We start from the raw sequence: 18,487 nt of genomic DNA, 5'->3' as shown, positions 1-18,487 counted from the left end.
TTCTTGGGGTCTTCATGAGAATATGTCATTTTAGAGGTATTAAAAAGTCCTTAAATTGTCACTTTAGAAATGTTCAGATACCCTCTATACACTTAAACTTTATGTTGGTTTGTTCACTGTTGAGTGAGACAACAATCTTGAATCATCTGACCCACATGTTGAGAACCACTGGTTTAGTTGACAGAAAAGTTGTGTAATTCCAAATCTGAACTGAGGGAGGCAGCAATTAGGCGTCTTGGCAGTAAGAAGGAAGTGGCTATGGGTGGAGTCCAGTGCAGTAAACTTGGTAGAAGTTGCTCCACCTACACTGGAGATTCTGGATGGAAGGCTACTCTAAGCTACTCAACTGTGGCGGGCGGTAAACATCATGATGAGTCTGATCTCGAGCAAAGAAGGTAAGAACCTTTTAATAAACGATCTTCCTAAAGTCATCCGTGGACTTCTTTAGCATATCATTTAAATACATAATAATTAATTCAGCCTGCGACCCTGCTGTCTATGTTTGTCCAAAAACATTCTCTAACGCCTGGTCATGTTTTACCTAATCATCAAACTTACTCAGCCTAGCCTAGAGGAACATTATTATTTTCCATGATGGCTACTATGTCTTTATTTTATTTCTAAGACAACCAAGCGTAGTAGCCACCTTATAGCTTGGCATGTTTGTGATGACAACTGCAAAACATTTGAGTGTATAAATAAACATGGCTTCAGAAAAGATCATTGTTGGATCGTAGGCTATTTATTTATTAATTATTTATTTGTTTGTTTGTTTAATCTTTCTTGGCGTTTTGTGATGAAGATAGATTTTACATTGACATTTGCATATCTATGACTATGAAACACTGGAGTCAAGTAAAAGTCACTCTCGATAAAATACATCTAATAGTAGGCTACTCTTCTTGGTCCAAACTGTATAGGCTAATGATGGACACACACACGTGGAGAATAGTTATAGAAGACAGAAGATTTGGTCTTTTATGTTGGTGGTAGCTATTTCAATTTGATGTAATCTAATTATTTTTTAGCATTTCTGTCTGAAAAGCACAGATGCATGTAACCCAAGGAGGGTTGTTGAACAGATCCATGCCATTGCTGGAAAGCAGTCATGGGAGAGAATGTTTGGTGTATTGCATTTGGCTCTGTGTGTGTGTGTGTGTGTGTGTGTGTGTGTGTGTGTGTGTGTGTGTGGGGCCTCATGTACCCTCATGTTTCACTCTCTCTCAGTCTGTTCCTGGAAGAGAAACCACTCACATAAGAGCTGCTCGTTATAAAAGGCATATTACAAGCTTATAATGATGTAATTATTCATCATTTCATGAAAAGCAACACATTCCAAGGGTGTAATGCAAAGGCTAGCAGTTGTAGTGGCGAAAAGTGTTTACTTTTTCCCAATTTTCTATACTTTCTTACTCCACTAGCCTACATCTCAGAGGCAAATATTGTAGGCCTACTTACTGTATATAGTCCAATTATTTGAAATCTTTAGTTGTAATTGTTACTTTGGAGTTTTATGTTATTAATATAGAGGGTATGTGCATGCGTAAAGTGAATGGCAAATCAAGTGGCAAAGTGAGTTTAACGTCGTTTAATGCAATCAGATAGGACTTTCTGTTTGGATGTATGGGCTGTCAAGGCCAGAAATTAGCTTTTTTTTGCCACTCAGTAGGCGTTCCCGCATAACTTCTGGGTATGATGATGATGTCACGTGCATACCCTCTATTGATTCAAAACATGCATTAACCACACAAGCCCTAGATTGTAATACTTTGGTTATTCAAAAATAACTGATCTACATGGTCACATCAAAACTAATTGTGAGCTTGTAGATCAGCTATTTCTTTAAAAAAAAGTTGACAAATTTGAGTACTTTTACTTTGGTACTGTAGGCCTATAAGTGTATTTGATGCCAATAATGTTGCAGTTATACTCAAGTACACCTTTAAATACAGGGCTTTTACTGTATTGTGCTTTTGATACATTTAAGTAAAATCGAAATACTTCTTCCACCACTGCAAGGGTGTAGGAGGAGGGACCGTCACCTTATTATGTAATTTCCTTCCCTTTACTCTAGTCTGCCTATGTTGCACTGTAGATTTATGGCTTTCCTTCTGTAGGCTATATGAAGCATACAGACAATGTTGACATTATCTCCCTTATACCCAGCTTTTGAAACCCATATACTCATCAATAATCTCACACTGAAACGACTGACCTCGTTGTTTTACTTGTTTTAGGCCAATGACATACAGTTGTGTAAAGTAACTAAGTACACTCACTCGAGTGTGAGGTACTTTTACTTTAGGCCTACTTGAGTATTACCATTTTTCAATACTTTATAACAAGGGTCTTCAACAGGGGGTCCGGGAGGGGGTCCTCAGAGTTACTACAGGGGGTCCTCCAAATCATAGAAACCTTTTTCTCCATTTTTATATTAACCACTTGACCCTAGTGTCCTTATTCGGAGAACTTTAGCCAAAAGTAGATGATCTATAAGCTCACAAAACGCCTTGCAGCGTTGTGAGCTTGTAGATCGGCTATTTTTGGCAAAGAGATTTGGTCTAGAGGGGAAAAAGAGCAGACTAAGTACAGAGTGAGGTCAGGTTTATTAAGTATTGACGGTTCAAGTGGTTAAATATCTGAAAACACAAATTGACATGAATCCAAAATACACTGACGATTGCGCTGTCAAACAATGAATATGGAATCTATATGAACAGGTTGTGGGTGGGGTCCCTGCTTCATCTCTCTCTCAACTAAGGGGCCCTTGGCCTGAAAACGTTGAAGAGCCCTGCTTTATACTTCTACTCTACTACATAGTGGTATTGCTTCTTTTACTTAAGTAAAAAAGAAAGAAAGGGAGTATTAGTTCTTCTTAACAGGAAGTGAAATGTTGATAGGCATAAACTGTGCTTTGTGAGAACTTCTTGAACAGGGCTTGTTCCTAATTCTTCCTTCCTGCCATGGTGTGCTGTTTGATACGGGCTCAAGAATGCGTCACACAGCCCACTGGCTCTATTTTTAGACCCCCCCCCTCCCCCCTTGACAGGGTGGAGAACTTTACAGAAAAACTAGACATCGTTTTAATTCTGCAGTTTTTTCCCCCACATATTTAGTAATTGCCATGGGAATGGAAACCATCAATTCCTGAGCAATGATGTACATGATGTACATGATGTACATGATGTACATGCTTTGACATGACGCTAGTATGTCGCAGGGACTTATCCCCAACCTCAGGGTGGACACTCTAACCACCAGTAAAACGCCCTATAAGGGCGAGAGCGACCTCGGTGAGGTTGTGATCTCTCCATATAAGGGGCATAAAAGGGACAAGGACGGAATTCATTTTCAAGTGTGACCTGCGTCGCGGCAACCATACTGGTTATTATGAGACTGACAGAACATGTCCATTTATGGGCATTCCCAGACATGGGCTTAATATTGATGACATCAGGGATCTCCACATGTGGGCATAAAAGGCACAAGGACAGAATTCATTTGCCAAGTGTGGTTGCCGTGACGCGAGTCACACTTGCAAATTCACTAATAAATGAATGACCATATATGGAGTGTGACATGAGGCGTGACTGACTGACTGACTCACTGACATGAGGCAGAGGTTTGATACAAACTGCTCCCTATACCGTCACAACAAGGCCACTGAACTGGTGTACATATACTGTACATCTTTCTTTGTACAAATAGATAAATGTGTGAGAGTGACACGCACACACACAAATAGCACTAACGTCAAACGACAACACTTTCACAGTAACACCACTTTCACATTTGTGTTTAACCACTTGAACCCAGCGGCACCTATTCCTGGGGGCGAACATTTGGCGGAAATAACCAGTCTACAAGCTCACAACGTGTTGCAACGTGGGATATTGTGAGCTTGTGTGTGGGCTATTTTCGCATAAGAGATTTGGTGTGGCTGGAGGGTCTAGCGTAGAACCCTGGTGGGCCCGGGTCAAATACTGTATGTATAATGGGTTAACGTGTTTTGACCCATTTAGATCTGAGGCCTAAAAACACTTTCTAAATCCTAATAGTTTTCTGAAAAATCAAACCTCGGTTCGAAGTGAAGCGGTGAACTTTTATTCTATGTGTTCTAGAGTTATGAACTCTGTGATCAATACATTCTTTATATGGGACATGGGACACACATTTTGTTTTTGAAAAACCCTATTCATTCTGGACTGATATTCTGGACGTACGGGACAGATAAAACCTGTTCATTCTGGACTGGAATGACCATATATGGACATGAGGTGACAGACATTTTGTTTTTGAAAAAACCTGTTCATTCTGGACTGAAATGACCATATGGGCGTGGGCATAGGCGATTCTAGCCTCTTCCAGCAGGGGGTGCACGACCTCTATTACCTCATGCACGCGCGCGCAGCGCGCGTGCACGACGTTCGCGTGCGCACTTTGCGCGCACGCGAAAAAAATTAGGGATGGGCCGAAAGCAAAATTCTTGGCCGAAACCGAATACCGAATACTGGAAACATTCCACCGAATACCGAATACCGAATAGCCGAATAATACATGTATATAATTTATTTTGTATAATAAATGTTTGTACCATTGCTGTACCTTTGTTGTAAAGCTACCTGATTATGGCAAACCCTAACTTAAATAATAATCACCATATGGTTCCATAAAACATTTATTTCTCACTTTTGAATGCACACATAACAAAATAAAATATTTTCTCTTTGCAATGTTAGCATAAAACAAAGTCAAAATAGTGCAACTATTTCTGTAGTATCCTACAGAGATAAAAGTGCATCAGAACAAGGTGCTTAAAACTGCAGAATGATCTAGGCCTACAACAAAATATTATTGTAAACACAAGGGCTGTAACAGCCAGGCCTTCAACAACAAATGCACATACTGTATGTTGCAAAATGATCTAGGGCCCAGGGGTCCTCAAATACAAATCTTGAAGGTCCAGAAATATTTTTTTGAAACAGGTCCAGGTCCGAAAAAAAGGCGAAGGCGAAATAAGGCGGATACATTTATACAGTATGTACTGTATGTATGTATGTTTATTATAATCATTAGAATTGTTTATTTTAATTATTATTATTATTATTTGGAACTTTGGAAATCTCAGTTGGAACTGTTACCCCTGCTACCTGATGCTGGATAAGCGGTTGAAGATGGATGGATGGATGAATGGATAATTATTTATGCATGTAGAGTAGGCTACATTATTTACATTTATTGTGTAGCAATAAAACACTGGCTTATAGTTTAATTATTGGAAACTAAAGAGCATAAATGCAATATTAGGCTTGTCGTTCAGAATGGAAAATAAAGTGGAACTTAGCGTGAGGGGGAGAGGATTACTTGACATTCAGTTAGTTGACACACGTACTGCACAAGCCAGACTGACTGTGCTGATTGACTATGTCAAATGACCAGTCAAATCAGGGTCAACGAGTCATAGTTATTAACCTAACACAGCCTAGGATAGCTGGCAATAATATGCGACGACACATCACATTGTTAAAGACGCATGATCACGCATCGCGAGTTTCGCGACCATTTCTCGTCTAATGCAAGCAGTTGGAGCCTTTCATCGTGGATATTAATGTGTTGCTGTTGTCCTCTCCAATTGAACAGCCAAAGGTAGAAGATCTCTAAGTTATTAATCCAGTGGGAGCAATGGTTTCCAAGAGGTTTTAGCAACTTTTTTAAGGCAGCGAGCGGCATGAGTGTGTGGAGAGGAGAGGAGAGGGGAGGGGGGGAGCAGCATGGAGAGCAGACTGCGTCGGAGACTCGGAGGGAAGGAAAACCTTTGATCTACAAGCCCACAGCACGTTGCACCCGCGACGCTTTGTGGGCTTGCAAATTGGCGTAGGGGTGTGTCTTGTGAGCCTGTGTATGTGTTTGAGCGAATGAGCACAATCAGCACATACACACCCACGCACACACAAACACACATCACACACAGTCAGTCCGATCGTCAGATACAACTGTGCGGAGATTTCTCAGAAATGTGCCGCGGTCCGGACATGGACTGTGGTCCGCCTATTGAGGACCCCTGACCCTGTCCTTCACACTATTCGGTGCTCAACTATTCGGTTTTAAAAGCTATCCAGCCGAAAACCGAAAATGCATTTTTAGCCATTTTCGGCCGAAAATTTTCGGTGCCGAATATTCGGCCTCATCCTTAAAAAAAATTGCGGATATTAGCGGTTTTGTAATGTTGTTTTAGCGGATTTCTGCAGTTAATTTTGTACCCAAATGTAACACGGTGACAATAAGAAGTCACTGTCGGAATGGAGATATGTCTGAATGGAAACATGTTCCCATGTAACACAATATAAACAAAAAAAAGTGTAAAACAGGTGCTTCTTTTTCTAGACACCATATGTCTATCTATAGGATTTATTTACTTATTTTGCAGACAGAGGCAGCACAGCCAGGACATATAAAGCCAAACATCAAGTTAATCATCATTCATCAAGCAATCAAGCAGTCATTTACATTGGTGGTGTGGCACAACCACACCACCAAAGATCCATAACCAGCAGCTACCAATATTTACAAGCAAGTGAAGCAAGCATGCGCGCTCGCTCGCGCGCGCACACACACACACACACACACACACACACACACACACACACACACACACACACACACACACACACACACACACACACACACACACACACACACACACACACGGAGGAGAAGAAAACAGGCTGGCTAACTCCACAGTGAACAGATAGTTAAATAAAGCCATGTCTTACCTTAAGAAAATGACAAGAAAATATCCAATGTTATATTGAGGTGCCCAGAAGAAAGTGTTATTCCTTGGAGGCACAGAACACATCGTGTAATCCAGCCTCGTTGAGCAGCGCCGAAAACTTTAGTTCACGTATGGTAAATGTAAAAGCTATCCACATGTCCTATGGATGTCTGTAGTTAACCCCAGGTAGCATATTCCACTGTGAAACAACTGTTTAATTCTGTTATTTAGATAAATCTGCAGGTGTCATCATCTGCCGTTTGTTTTTCAGCTGTGCTGTCAGAGACGTTCAGACAGTCACTGTGATTGGTTGAGAAACCAGTAGTCCTATTACCTCCCGCCCCCCATTTGCTGTGATTGGTTTAGAAGTCATGCTATGGGTGCTTCAAAGGGTCAAAAAAGGCGAATTTGAGATGTTCTCCTCTTAATCATATTGCGTGTTTATTATGATCAAAAAAATCAAAATGGCCGCCTGGCGGCCAGGGGGTGCACCTGCACCCTAGGACACCCCTTAAAATCGCCTATGGGCGTGGGACACACAAAGCCACTCAATGGAAGCGGTTTTCACCGCTTCAAAAACGTATATCGTCTCAGTCGGATAGAAACCTCATATGTCTATAAAACTCACTTTTCAGGATACATAAAATATGTAGATCAGAGGTTTCCGCCCGACAGCAACGATGTACCGGTACCGTATAGCAACAACACAAATGACACAGAGGAGTTCCCAGCGTGAAAGGTATAACAACGTTGTTACACCTTTCAAGCAGGGAACATGTTGGTGTAGCAGCTTTAAATGGCCACTTTCACTGTTTGTCTTTCAGACGTGTTGACCGCTGGGATCCTGTGACGAGGCACTACTCGGTCATGTAAGGAAAAGGGAACGACTCGTCGTCACACAGGGAGCATGCAGGGAGCCATCGTGCGAGTGTGCATGGTGGTGGCGGCCGCCATCTTGAACCACCCGCTGCTCTCCCCCCAGGAGAACGCCACCCTGCCGGAGCAGGACCAGGAGCTCATCGCCCGCATGAAGGAGCACGAGGAGAGGCTGGAGAAGGAGCAGGAGAGGCTGGAGAGGGAGCTCGCTCTGCTGGACTCCAAGCAGCAGCAGCAGCAGCAGCAGCAGCAGGCATGGATGAAAGTTTTTCTGTCACCTCACCGCCACAGTTTTCATTTGTCATTTGGTTTCCATGGGGTCCAAGTAACAGGTCTTTCTGTTGGCTAACTCTTGGGTTTTCTCTAAAGAATCATGTGTGCTCAGCAGAACGCAGCGAAAATAATCTGTAAGCCCACAACGCAATGCTGTGCGACTATACTATACTATTTTCAGTATTATGCAACACGGCAAGTATGTCAGGCATAACCCTAACCCATGTGTCTGGTTAAGTCAGGCCCTCCAGGAATTAATATAAGATATTAAAGTTATTTTAAGTTTGAATTGATCAAACTAAAGGCCCATTCCCACTGGGCCAGATAACAGATACAAAAATCTCTTTCTCCAGATATTTTTCCATTCAAAGTGGATGGTAGATAGAGATAAAAAAAATATCTACCACAGATATTTACCACAGATACTTTTATCTGTGGCAAATATTTTTTTTATCTGTATCTACCATCCACTTTGAATGGAAAAATATCTGGAGAAAGAGATTTTTTTATCTGTTATCTGGCCCAGTGGGAATGGGCCTTAACCATGATCTTCCACAAAAGCCCATGGTATCGGATATTTTATAAAAGCGAATAAAGCCTCAGTCTGCGATTTATTCAGCAGTTTGGCTGTTGATAATGCCAAGTTGCCAACCCATCATAATTTTACATATTGTGCCAAACAGAGCACTAGTGTGGTGGGGGGGACGCCTTTCACGCTTGTTTCACAAATCGCAGATTTGGACAAAACAGTACAGTCATGATGACATTCTTCTCTTGCTTTAATCCAGGAGCAGGAGACCTCGGCCTCGGGCTACGGCTGGTACTTCTGGAGCGCCGTGTCAATGGTCATCTTCTTCACCATTGAGGTGTGCAGGGTGGAGCTGGCTGACATGGAGCTCTGGCCTGTGGACGATGAGGAGGGCATGAGTGGCACAGGCAGCAACAGCAGCAGCTCCAGGACTCTGGTCTTAGATAAGGGGGTCCTGAGCGGCTTCTGCGACTGCTGCGTCCACTCCGTGGCCCACGACAACTGGAGGGTGAGGGAGTTCGTGGAGGGCTTCGCCGACGACCTGCTGGAGTCGCTGCGGAGCGTCCGCAACGGGGAGTCCGACATGGAGGTGGGCGACTTCGTGGGAGTCGGAAGCATGTTCGAGTCCTGGAAGGTGAGCTGGCAGGCCTGATCGCAGTTATTTTGAGCTGTTCGTCAGAATTGTTTCCATTTATCTGTACATTGCAAAAGTATTCAATCTACTAAATAAGTAATAGATCAGCCATTTCTGGTATTTTTGAAAGGATAGAATGATTAAGCATATTGCTTATTTGGCCATAGTACATTATTAATTTGGATTATTGGTAGCGGCCATTGTCATTCTTTGTTTAAGTTACTTGTCACATCTGGCCTGTGCAATTTTTGTTTACAAAAGCCTAAAAGGCAATTATTTACATGATAATTAATCATCAATCTAACAGCTATCTAATAGTTCATGATCATCATCTCACTTCTCAACCCTAAGGTGAGCAAGCCGCTGACGTGTGACCTCATCGTGCCGTTGTCTCCGCCGGAGCCCTACTCCTTCCAGTTCCAGCTGTGCTGCGGTGCCTCCGGGGACATCATGCCCCCAGACATGCACGGCTACGGCAGGATCAAGGTGACCCGGCCCGGGGAGAGCGATGGTGTGTGCGTGTGCGGTTCCGTCGACCTGGGAGAAGACGTGCTCTGTCTCCTGCACGGCAAGACGAGCGACAGGCCCAGGGCGACCCACAGCCCCGAGGAGCTGCTGTGTTCCAAGAACACCAACTACTTAGCCAAAGACCAAGTCATGAAGTGGTTTCAGATTTCCCTCACCAAAGCGTGGGGGCGTGTCTCTCACAAGTACGAGTTCCAGCTCGCTTTCCGCACCCTGGACGCCGCCGGGGCCCTGAAGGTCCGGTTTCGCTCGGGGAAAGTCGTGGTGATGAACATCGTCCCCGCCGTCCGGCTGGACGACACAGACGTTTACTTTGTCTCGCATTTCCCCTCAGACAACAGCGGCGGCGGCGGCTCACCAGACTCGTACTGGCCGCTCTCCTTCGCCGCGTACGAGAGGAACCTGCTCAAGCACGTGGCTAAACGCCTGCCGGAGAATTCCTGTCACCTGCACTGCCTTCAGATCGTCACGTTCCTGCACAGGAAGCAGACGGGACTCACGGGAAAGAGTGCGCTGACAAACTACCACGTAAAGACCGCCGTGTTGCACCTGCTGCTGACCGAGAAGCCCTCTTCCCACTGGGGCATTGAGAACATGGAGCCCAGGCTCCGGGACGTGCTGGGCTTCCTGCAGAGGAGCCTACAGGAGAAGAGGCTGCATCACGCGGTGGTCGGGAACCGCCACTTGCCCGCGGAGGTCCGCGTCCCCGAGGTGTTCCGCACGGCGGAGCCCGTCAACCTGTTCCGCTCGCTGGTGTTGCACGGCGAGAGTTACGCGCACGCGGTCAGACATCTGCAGGAGATGCTGAGGAACGCGCCTGCACTTTTACAAGAGTACACTCTCAATGGAGACACCTTCCACAGACTACACCGACGGCCGTCAGCCTAGGCACTGACTGCTCTTGGACAGATCAGTGGTTCTCAAAGTGGGATCAGCGGTACACAAATCCAAGTATACAATTACAAGCCCCAACTCTTTGTACACTCTCGGAGTTACAAACGTACAGTATTAGGGTCTATTACTCTATTTGGTTCCTAATCCTCCTAACTATGCATAATTCAACTGGGGACACCCTGGAACCCCTTCAAGGACCCCTGGGCGTCCCTGGTCCCCACTTTGAGAACCACTGGGATAGATGGCATTCTATTGTGTAGGGTAATTTATGACATACTGTAGCAGCTATTTCATTATTGTGTTATTTGCCTTGTTATCTAATAAAACAATCGTTTTACATACACACGGCCGTAGCCTGGGATCCAGCCTGCTACACTACGTTCGGTGGATTTTTTGTGAGAATTTTTTTTATAAATAATAAAACGCAGAATGCAGCAAGCAGGCTGGATCACAGGCGAACACGGCAGAGCATACCCCAAAGCACTGAATTAAAATACAAAATGAGTATATGAGTTATTTCTACTTTTAGATGTTAATATCCAGACATATCTTATGGTTTTGTAGCAACAGCTTGACAAGGTAACTAAAGGGTTACTGCAATGCTTAGACGCAACACACCAAGCATCTATCATATTTAACATGTTAATGTTTGAATTGTACTCTTATATATTTGTATTTTGACAATTATATGCATAATCCAGGCAGGTCCAGGACAGAAAAAACATTAGCAAAATGAAGAATAGAGCTCAGTTCTTTATTGTTGTACATTTTGTAATCCATGCCTTCAGTTGACCTTTATTTGAAGAAGGAGGGCTTACCTGTTTTAGAAGCCTGTGCACTCTGTTTTTTAAATAGCATGATATACTGTTACATAATTTTGACAGAAAAGACATTCCATACGTTGACTAAATCTAAATTCTCGTTATTTTGGGCCAAATACAGCTATCGACATTTTAAAGATAACATTGTATTTAATTTGTGACGATAATATAAAGTTTCTTTGACATTTTTCAAACATAAAAATAAATGAATGGTGAAAACAGCACATTTAAAAGCTGCAACGCGTTGCCAACTTGTAGATCAACTATTTTTTTCAAAATTTTTAAAGTATGAAATAAGGCTCAACTGGTTAAAATCTGCAAAAGACAACAACTTGTGCCACACTGCGATATTATGATATGCAAAAACTAGTCTCATTGCCCGCCCCTAACAAAGACTATTGCTTTTTCAAAAAGCATGACTCAGAAAGTATACTTGAACCAATGCTAATTTTACAACAGTGGTTTCCCAACCTTTCCTCGACCAGGGCCCACTTGAAAATCTTGTTGTGTTTGCAGCAGTGTTTGCACTGCAGCCCACCCATCTGACCCCACCTCTTCCTCTACCCCTGGTGGTACGTCAAAATTGTTTAATTCTTTTTTGGGTATAATAGTCAGAAATGTAAACAGAAATTAAGGCTAACACAACATGTCCTGACTTGTTACAGACACCAGACAGACATTCGGTGGACTAATAGTTAAGATATCAAGCAGAAGCAAAGCTTAAGCTTATTACTAAATAATACCTCTCATACTGTGCCTAAAATAAAAGGTTACTGTACAGAATGTCTCATTTGTTTTTGTTGTTTCTGGTGATTGATTCTTTTCTCCCAAAATGAAAAACAAAAAAAAGGTCTCACCAAGACATTATTTTTGACTGACACAGATCCCTCAAATTAATTGAATGACGTTATGTGACGTGGCATGAAGTGATGCCCACAATTGAATTTATTGTATTGCAATTGTTTTTGAGCGGTAGCTCCTACATCTGACTTTGTGTGTATGTTCCTTCTTTCCTACCTTCCCTGCCTCATGTACGTGTCGGCATGGTTACTGACCATCGCCCTGATGGACGCTGCTCCCCTCATGGCCGAGTTGCAGAACGTCAGCTTCAACATAAGCATTGTCTGCAATGCATGATGCATCATAGCACTGGTGAGAGAGAGTGTGTGTGTGTGTGTGTTATTGCTATGCTATTGACCCATAGTACAGTAATAATAAAATGCGTCCCCTCATCCGCCACTAGTTCATTGGCGCGACTGGTAAAACAGAACTGGCGGAAGTGCTGAACTGTGGAAGGCACTCTGCCCCCTTCAGTGGGCAGTGGCGTCAGTTCAGAAAAAGCTAAGGTATGGCAACATGACTGGTGTCTTGCACACGTGCAAGACACCAGTCATGTTGCCATACCTTAGCAACAGGCATGATATATTTATTTTAAGAAGTACATATATTAATATATAATTATATATACCTATAATATAATTATAATAAAGTGACCATTTTGTTAAACTTTGCATTTGTAGTTATTTTACTGTAACTTACCAACATAATAACCCGCACAGATAGACAAAGAGACATTCATTGAATCATATTTAGAACTAACTTTTATCTTCCCCCCTGGACCCAGCTGCATACCCCTGCCATACCCAATTGACGCCCCTGTCAGTGGGAAAGAGGGAGTTCCGCATCTGATTGGCCTATACCGAGCATGTGGCACAGGAGGAAGCATCCGTCACTGCAGGAGTCTTGTCCACACCAATTCATTGACATAACAATTTACAATTTAGGCATTTAGCGCAGACACTCTTAATCCAGAGCGACTTGCAATAGCAAGGTAATACATCAATACATCAACATGAAGAATAACGCATTTAAAACTAGAAATACTGTTCCTACGAAACAGTGTGGGCTCGCATGTAACACCATGTATGGGCACAAAGATCTACCCTTTGGCTGCACCTCATTGTGGCTAAGGGCCCTAGGGGCCTTTGTACTGTCGAAGATAACTCGACTGATAGATACCGTTTTTGTACTGTCGAGGAGAACTTGATAGATAAATAATGAAGATAACATACGTGTGCTGTGCTCGCTTTCAGCGAGCCCACAAAAATATGCTTTAAGATTATTCGAAGAAGTCATTGATAGAATAATCGCTAGGAATATAACCTGTAGTTGCAGCCCAAGGCGACTAGGACTGTCCTGCAAAGCCACAAGGAGCTTCAACTTCTGCTGGTTTGAGAGGGCTTTCGGGTGCTTGTCTCCGGTCGCTGGCCGGTACCGGCAACCGTTTAAAGTGCTGCAGGGCCCGAGCCACCTTCTCTGGACTCATGTTGTAGACGGGATGTGTCCGGGCCAGCCTGTTCTCCTCCTGACCAACCATCATGTCCAGGTCCGTGTTCCCAGAGTGCTGCGCTACAGAGAGGCCACTCAGACAGTAGCAGGTGTGATAAAAGTCCCTGGCCTTGCCGGGTTTGTCCACAAGGCCTCCTGCCGGGTTCTGACAACACAGGAGGATGTATTCCTGCAACGCCTGCTGGTCAAACAACCACGTCTGATGGCTCAAATTACCCTCATTTCCGAAAACGACATTATCACTGCTCAAGTTAGACTCATCTTCTACAAAAACAGCTTCATCATGGCTCAGAGTAGACTCATCTAGGAAAGCGGTTTTGTCGCTGCTCAAATTAGACTCCTCTCGGAAAACCTCTGCATCCAAAGACGTCTTCCTCCGTCTCCTCCCCGAGCGGCCGCCCTCTCGGCAGACCGCGCCGCTTATCAGAGCCAGGAGGCCGCCCTGCCAGAAGGAGTAGCATCCGTCCACCAGCTTGTTGCAGCGTCCCTGGAAGCCCCCCTCGAAGCGCATCTGCCTGCCCGTGGCCCAGCGCAGCAGGGCCCGGACGTCCAGCGTCTCCAGCTCGCCCAGGAGCGCCATGGTGGCGACGCCGCAGAACGTGTACCCTCCGTGGGCCTCCAGGCCCGGCGCCCCGCCCAGCCCGCCCTCCCAGCTCTGACAGCGGCGGATCCATCCCGCGGTGCCCTCGAACAGCCCGGGCGAAGAGGAGGAGAGGATACCAACGAGCGAGGCCACGGCCGCGGCACAGTAGGCGCCCCGCACGTCCACCTCGCCGCCAACGTGCATCACGAACGAGCCGTCCGGCCGCCGCACCGAGCGCAGGAAGTCGAGCAGCCGCTGCCTGTCGACCACGGCGTAGGCCTCCGGCGTGCCCACGATGCAGAGCGCGCAGACGGCGGCGTAGGTGGGCGCCAGGTGGGCGAGCTGGCCTGGCCCGCCGCCGAAGCCGCCCGCCGGGCTCTGGCAGCGCGCCAGGAAGCGGCACACGTCCGAGGCGGCGGCGGCGTCAACGGGCCGCCCCAGCAGCTCCAGGCTGTGGAGGATCCAGTAGCACAGCCAGGGCCGGCTGACGTCCAGGCAGACGTAGGCGGCCGACAGGCGGCGCAGGCCTTGGTTCAGGTACTCTGCGTGGCGCTCCCTCAGCAGAGTCGTCGGTTGTTGTGGTGGCGGCGGTGAACCGTCGCCGTGCGTTTGTTTGTGAGCGGCGAGGACCCGCTCCTCGACGCTACGTTCCACTTTTCTCTGCTCCACAGACGTGGGCGTTTCCACGCCATCATCGTTGAGTCGCTCGGCTTGATGAGATTTTCGGAGGCAGCGTAGTAGAGGGGGCGGGGCTTCTTCCATTTTTGCTGATGGCTTGTTTCTATCAGGTCGCCAGAACTTCTGATCTATAAATCGTCCGGTACCTACAGTAGTCACCTTGTCACTTGGCAGCATTTCATCATTTTTAGTTACTTTCTCCTCATTGGCTGGCCCCATAGCCACCATATTTGGTAATTCGCGTCACTAACTCAACTAATTTACGTGACTTTCCGAAGAAAACGACAAGTGCGACCTTGTGATGATATATAACTGTGGTCTCGCTGAAAAGCGAGACCAATATTAATCTTGATATATATAACAACAGTATGTTATATCAGTATGTTATGCTATACTTTATACCGGGCTCGAGACCGGTATGTTATATCAGTATGTTATAACAAAACCTTATAGACCAAGGTTATTCTCCTCAAAAAGATTACAGACAGTACAAAGGCAGGGCCCTTAGCCAATGAGGAGCAGCCAAAGGGTAAATCTTTGCGCTCATACATGGTGTTCCATGCGAGCCCACACTGTTTCGTAGGAACAGTATTTCTAGTAACTTCTGTCATTTCTTGTTTGGTTAAAATAAGTGATAAATAGCTCTATATATTCTGATAGTACTACTCATTGCTAATCCGCTGGTAAATGAAATCCATTTTACCATTTATTTGTGATCCTGTCTGATTGTCCAATCACAAAACATCCATTGAACTCAATGGAATTTTGGGATTACAGAAGTTAACAGGTTTACTTTAAGTGACAGAAAAAGGTAACAGAAAACAGGTTTACTTTAAGTGACAGAAAACAGGTTTACTTTAGGTGACAGAAAGGTTCTCGGACATAGAACAATAGGTATCGTGATGTCTGATTGGGTGAAGGGTTACAGCAGTACTTCAATGGGAAAACCCATAGAGAAAAAGGTTACGTCAGATGATGATAAAGTTGGACAAGATCTATAGTCTGGTAGCACCACACCATGGGCTCAATTTTGATCCATGCCTTATGCCTCATGTCTAAACTTCTTTGCCTTTTTTTTACTATTTTGAAAAACATTTTTGAATATTTCAAATAGCTGATCTGCAAGCTCACAACGTGCAGATGTAGATCAGCATTTGAAGTATTTAAAAATGTTTTTCAAAATAGTAAAAAAAGGCAAAGAAGTTTAGGCATAAGGAATGGATCAAAATAGAGTCCTAATAATCATGTAAGTCAATGGGGCTGAAACCTTGCCCAAATGTGGAGATATTATGATAGATGCGTCATTGAAGTCACAGGCTGGCCACATGAAATGTTTGCAATTTTTTTTGTACGTCTGTCAGCAGTTTGCAATGTTGTCTGCTTCTAGTGGAAAATATAAAGGGCAACGACATGATGCCCACTGCAAACAGAGGGCATTCCCATATGCTTGCAGCCTAAATGCGTCTTGTAGAGTTGGCAGCAACATGGCACCCATGGCCCTCTATAGAGTTCTATGGGGCAATGGGAGACTTCCTTAGGAAATGGGACTATAGATATAGAACACACATCGAACACAGAGCTTCCCAAACTTATAGGGTCATGGCTCATTTTGGGGTAAAAAAAATAAATCCCACCATTCTTTTTAATTTCCAGAATAGAAATAGGCTAAAAACATCAGAAATGTAAGATTTTGTTTTGAAAGATTTTCAGAATAAAAAAAAATCCACAAATAAAACCATCTATTTTCACAAATGTTAAATAGGGCTGAAGTGATTATAATTGTGGGCTCGCTGAAAGGCGAGACCAGTATGTTATACCAAATCTTTATAAGTGAAGTCTATTCTGGCCCTTAGCCAATGAGGAGCAGCGTTCTAGGTGACTGGCCGACAGTAAAGGCAGAGGTGTGTGCCCATACATGGTGTTACATGCGAGCCCACACTGTTTAGTAGGAACAGTATTTCTAGTTCAGAATCTATTTTTATACGTTTCTTCTATTTTGGGTGTCGATCTAAAAGTGGGAGGTGCTGAAATAGAAAGCTAAAGGTTAAGCGAGGAAGCAGGGAGTATATTGAGACTGGACGGGTAGAGCTCTAATCCAGACTCATGTTGTCCTCGTCCTCATCCTTCTTGTCCTTAGAATCTCCTCCCTTATTATTGCTGTTCTCCACAGCGTTGGCAAAAGCACCCAGGTCTCCTCTGTTGGCAGCGTCCACGGCCTCCTGCGGCAGACCGAACCGACCCAACAGAGGACCCAGCTGGCCCGAAGCCAGCGCCACGGCGAACAAGCTCATGGCCTGCTGGAACTGTGGCGTGGAGGCGTCACCGAGCTCCTCGGGGCTCTGCGGCAGAGACTCCCCCGACGGGAGGAGAGGCATCAGGATCTGCTGCACATCGGCACTGCACAGGATGGGAGCCATCATCTCCGGGGTGCACGCGCTGGCCAGGTCCGCCCCGGAAGACGATCCCCCCTGGGCACTGGCCGGAGTGTAACTGCCGTTGCTGTTCATGGTGGCCAGGATGTTCTGCAGGTCGCTGAGCTGGATGGGCTGGTTAGGGGTGTTGGGAGGCTGGCCAAAGGCAAAGGCGCCGGGTGGAGTGGGAGTGTGGCCTCCCGTAGGGGAGGCGGTGGACGAGGCCGCGGGCGGGGACGTGGTTGAGGCCTGGGGAGGCCAGGGAGTGGTGCCCGAGGACTCGGACGCACTGCGAGAAGAGGATGAGGAGCTGCTGCCACTGGAGGAGGAGGAGGAGGAGGCCTGACCGCCACTGCCCAGCAGACTGGCCAGGCCGCCCGGCCCTGCTAGAGCCCCCAGAGCCGTCAGGCCGCCTTGCCCCGACGAGATCATCTGCATCAGCTGCTGGGGGGTCATGTTCTCCAGGAAGGTCTGCAGGGCGCCCTCGCCTCCGAGGGCGGAGAGGTCGTGGCCTCCGCCGGCCCCGCCGCCCCCCGGCGCCCCCGGAGGGTTGTGGATGTACTCGTTGAGCTTGCGGCAGTGCTCCTCGTCCCGGTCCGTCTTGGGCTCCTGCATCCAGAAGAACAGCCTCTTGGGCCCGGTCTTGAACTTGAGGACGTAGACCCGTCCCGTGGTGCACTCCTTCACCCTCTTGAACTCGCAGTCGTCGGGGAAGATGATGAGATCGTCCTCCACGTCGCCGGTGGTCCTGTCCTTCCAGCAGAAGTGGATGAGGGAGTCGTCAGAGTGCTGCACGTAGACCAGGCCTTTGCGTTTGTCGGGGTACACGGTGCTTCCCTTCTGCATCATCTTACCAGCACGGAACTCCACCAAATGCCTGCTGGAGGGTCCCCTGGACCCCGATACAAGGCTGGGGAAGAGAGGGCCTGACATCTTTGAATCTCAGCACTGTCAACGGAAAAACCCTAAAATGCTGATGAAGAAATATGAAAAGTATTTCATTCTTGGCAAGTGCGCTTGGGCCCCATTATATATCGATAATCTGTGACGCACCGTGACATCACCAGCCATGCCATTTATGGAGTTTGTCTGCAATGCATCACCACAACTTGTGACGTAGTGGTGATGTTGCAGTGTTGTTG

At 45.8% G+C, this 18,487-nt stretch overlaps 3 protein-coding genes across 3 annotated transcripts; 1 reads left to right on the top strand and 2 right to left on the bottom strand.

Moving 5' to 3' along the window:
• The first annotated feature begins 338 nt into the window (after positions 1 to 338).
• On the top strand, positions 339 to 10,782 carry itprip (inositol 1,4,5-trisphosphate receptor interacting protein). The gene is made up of 4 exons (XM_080739892.1): positions 339 to 395; positions 7,597 to 7,877; positions 8,710 to 9,084; positions 9,436 to 10,782. Exons 2-4 carry the CDS (start codon positions 7,680 to 7,682, stop codon positions 10,495 to 10,497), a joined length of 1,635 nt encoding a protein of 544 aa, XP_080596018.1. The 5' UTR covers positions 339 to 395; positions 7,597 to 7,679; the 3' UTR covers positions 10,498 to 10,782.
• Positions 10,783 to 13,509: 2,727 nt separating this feature from the next.
• LOC308297154 (protein farnesyltransferase subunit beta-like) lies at positions 13,510 to 15,018 on the bottom strand (the record flags this gene model as incomplete). The annotated part of the gene is made up of 2 exons (XM_080740570.1): positions 13,510 to 13,872; positions 14,026 to 15,018. The coding sequence occupies 2 exons, from the start codon at positions 15,016 to 15,018 to the stop codon at positions 13,510 to 13,512; spliced, it is 1,356 nt and encodes a 451-aa protein (XP_080596696.1).
• A 2,006-nt stretch (positions 15,019 to 17,024) lies between these two features.
• On the bottom strand, positions 17,025 to 18,278 carry LOC308296464 (proteasomal ubiquitin receptor ADRM1-like; the record flags this gene model as incomplete). Its single annotated transcript, XM_080739752.1, has 1 exon — positions 17,025 to 18,278. The coding sequence occupies one exon, from the start codon at positions 18,276 to 18,278 to the stop codon at positions 17,025 to 17,027; it is 1,254 nt and encodes a 417-aa protein (XP_080595878.1).
• Between the last annotated feature and the right edge of the window lie 209 nt (positions 18,279 to 18,487).

Source organism: Nannobrachium achirus (assembly GCF_963921795.1).
Source record: "Nannobrachium achirus genome assembly, chromosome: 13".
Classification (NCBI taxonomy): domain Eukaryota; kingdom Metazoa; phylum Chordata; class Actinopteri; order Myctophiformes; family Myctophidae; genus Nannobrachium; species Nannobrachium achirus.
The sequence above is the reverse complement of the archived record's forward strand: the minus strand, read 5'-3'. Positions and strand labels throughout refer to the sequence as shown.

What these genes read in the sequence shown, in the direction of transcription:
- itprip (XM_080739892.1), top strand. Translation starts at nt 7,680, where the DNA reads ATGCAGGGAGCCATCGTGCGAGTGTGCATGGTGGTGGCGGCCGCCATC. An exon ending in CTCTGCTGGACTCCAAGCAG is followed by an intron (nt 7,878 to 8,709) that starts CAGCAGCAGCAG and finishes GCTTTAATCCAG; the next exon opens with GAGCAGGAGACCTCGGCCTC. An exon ending in GCATGTTCGAGTCCTGGAAG is followed by an intron (nt 9,085 to 9,435) that starts GTGAGCTGGCAG and finishes CTCAACCCTAAG; the next exon opens with GTGAGCAAGCCGCTGACGTG.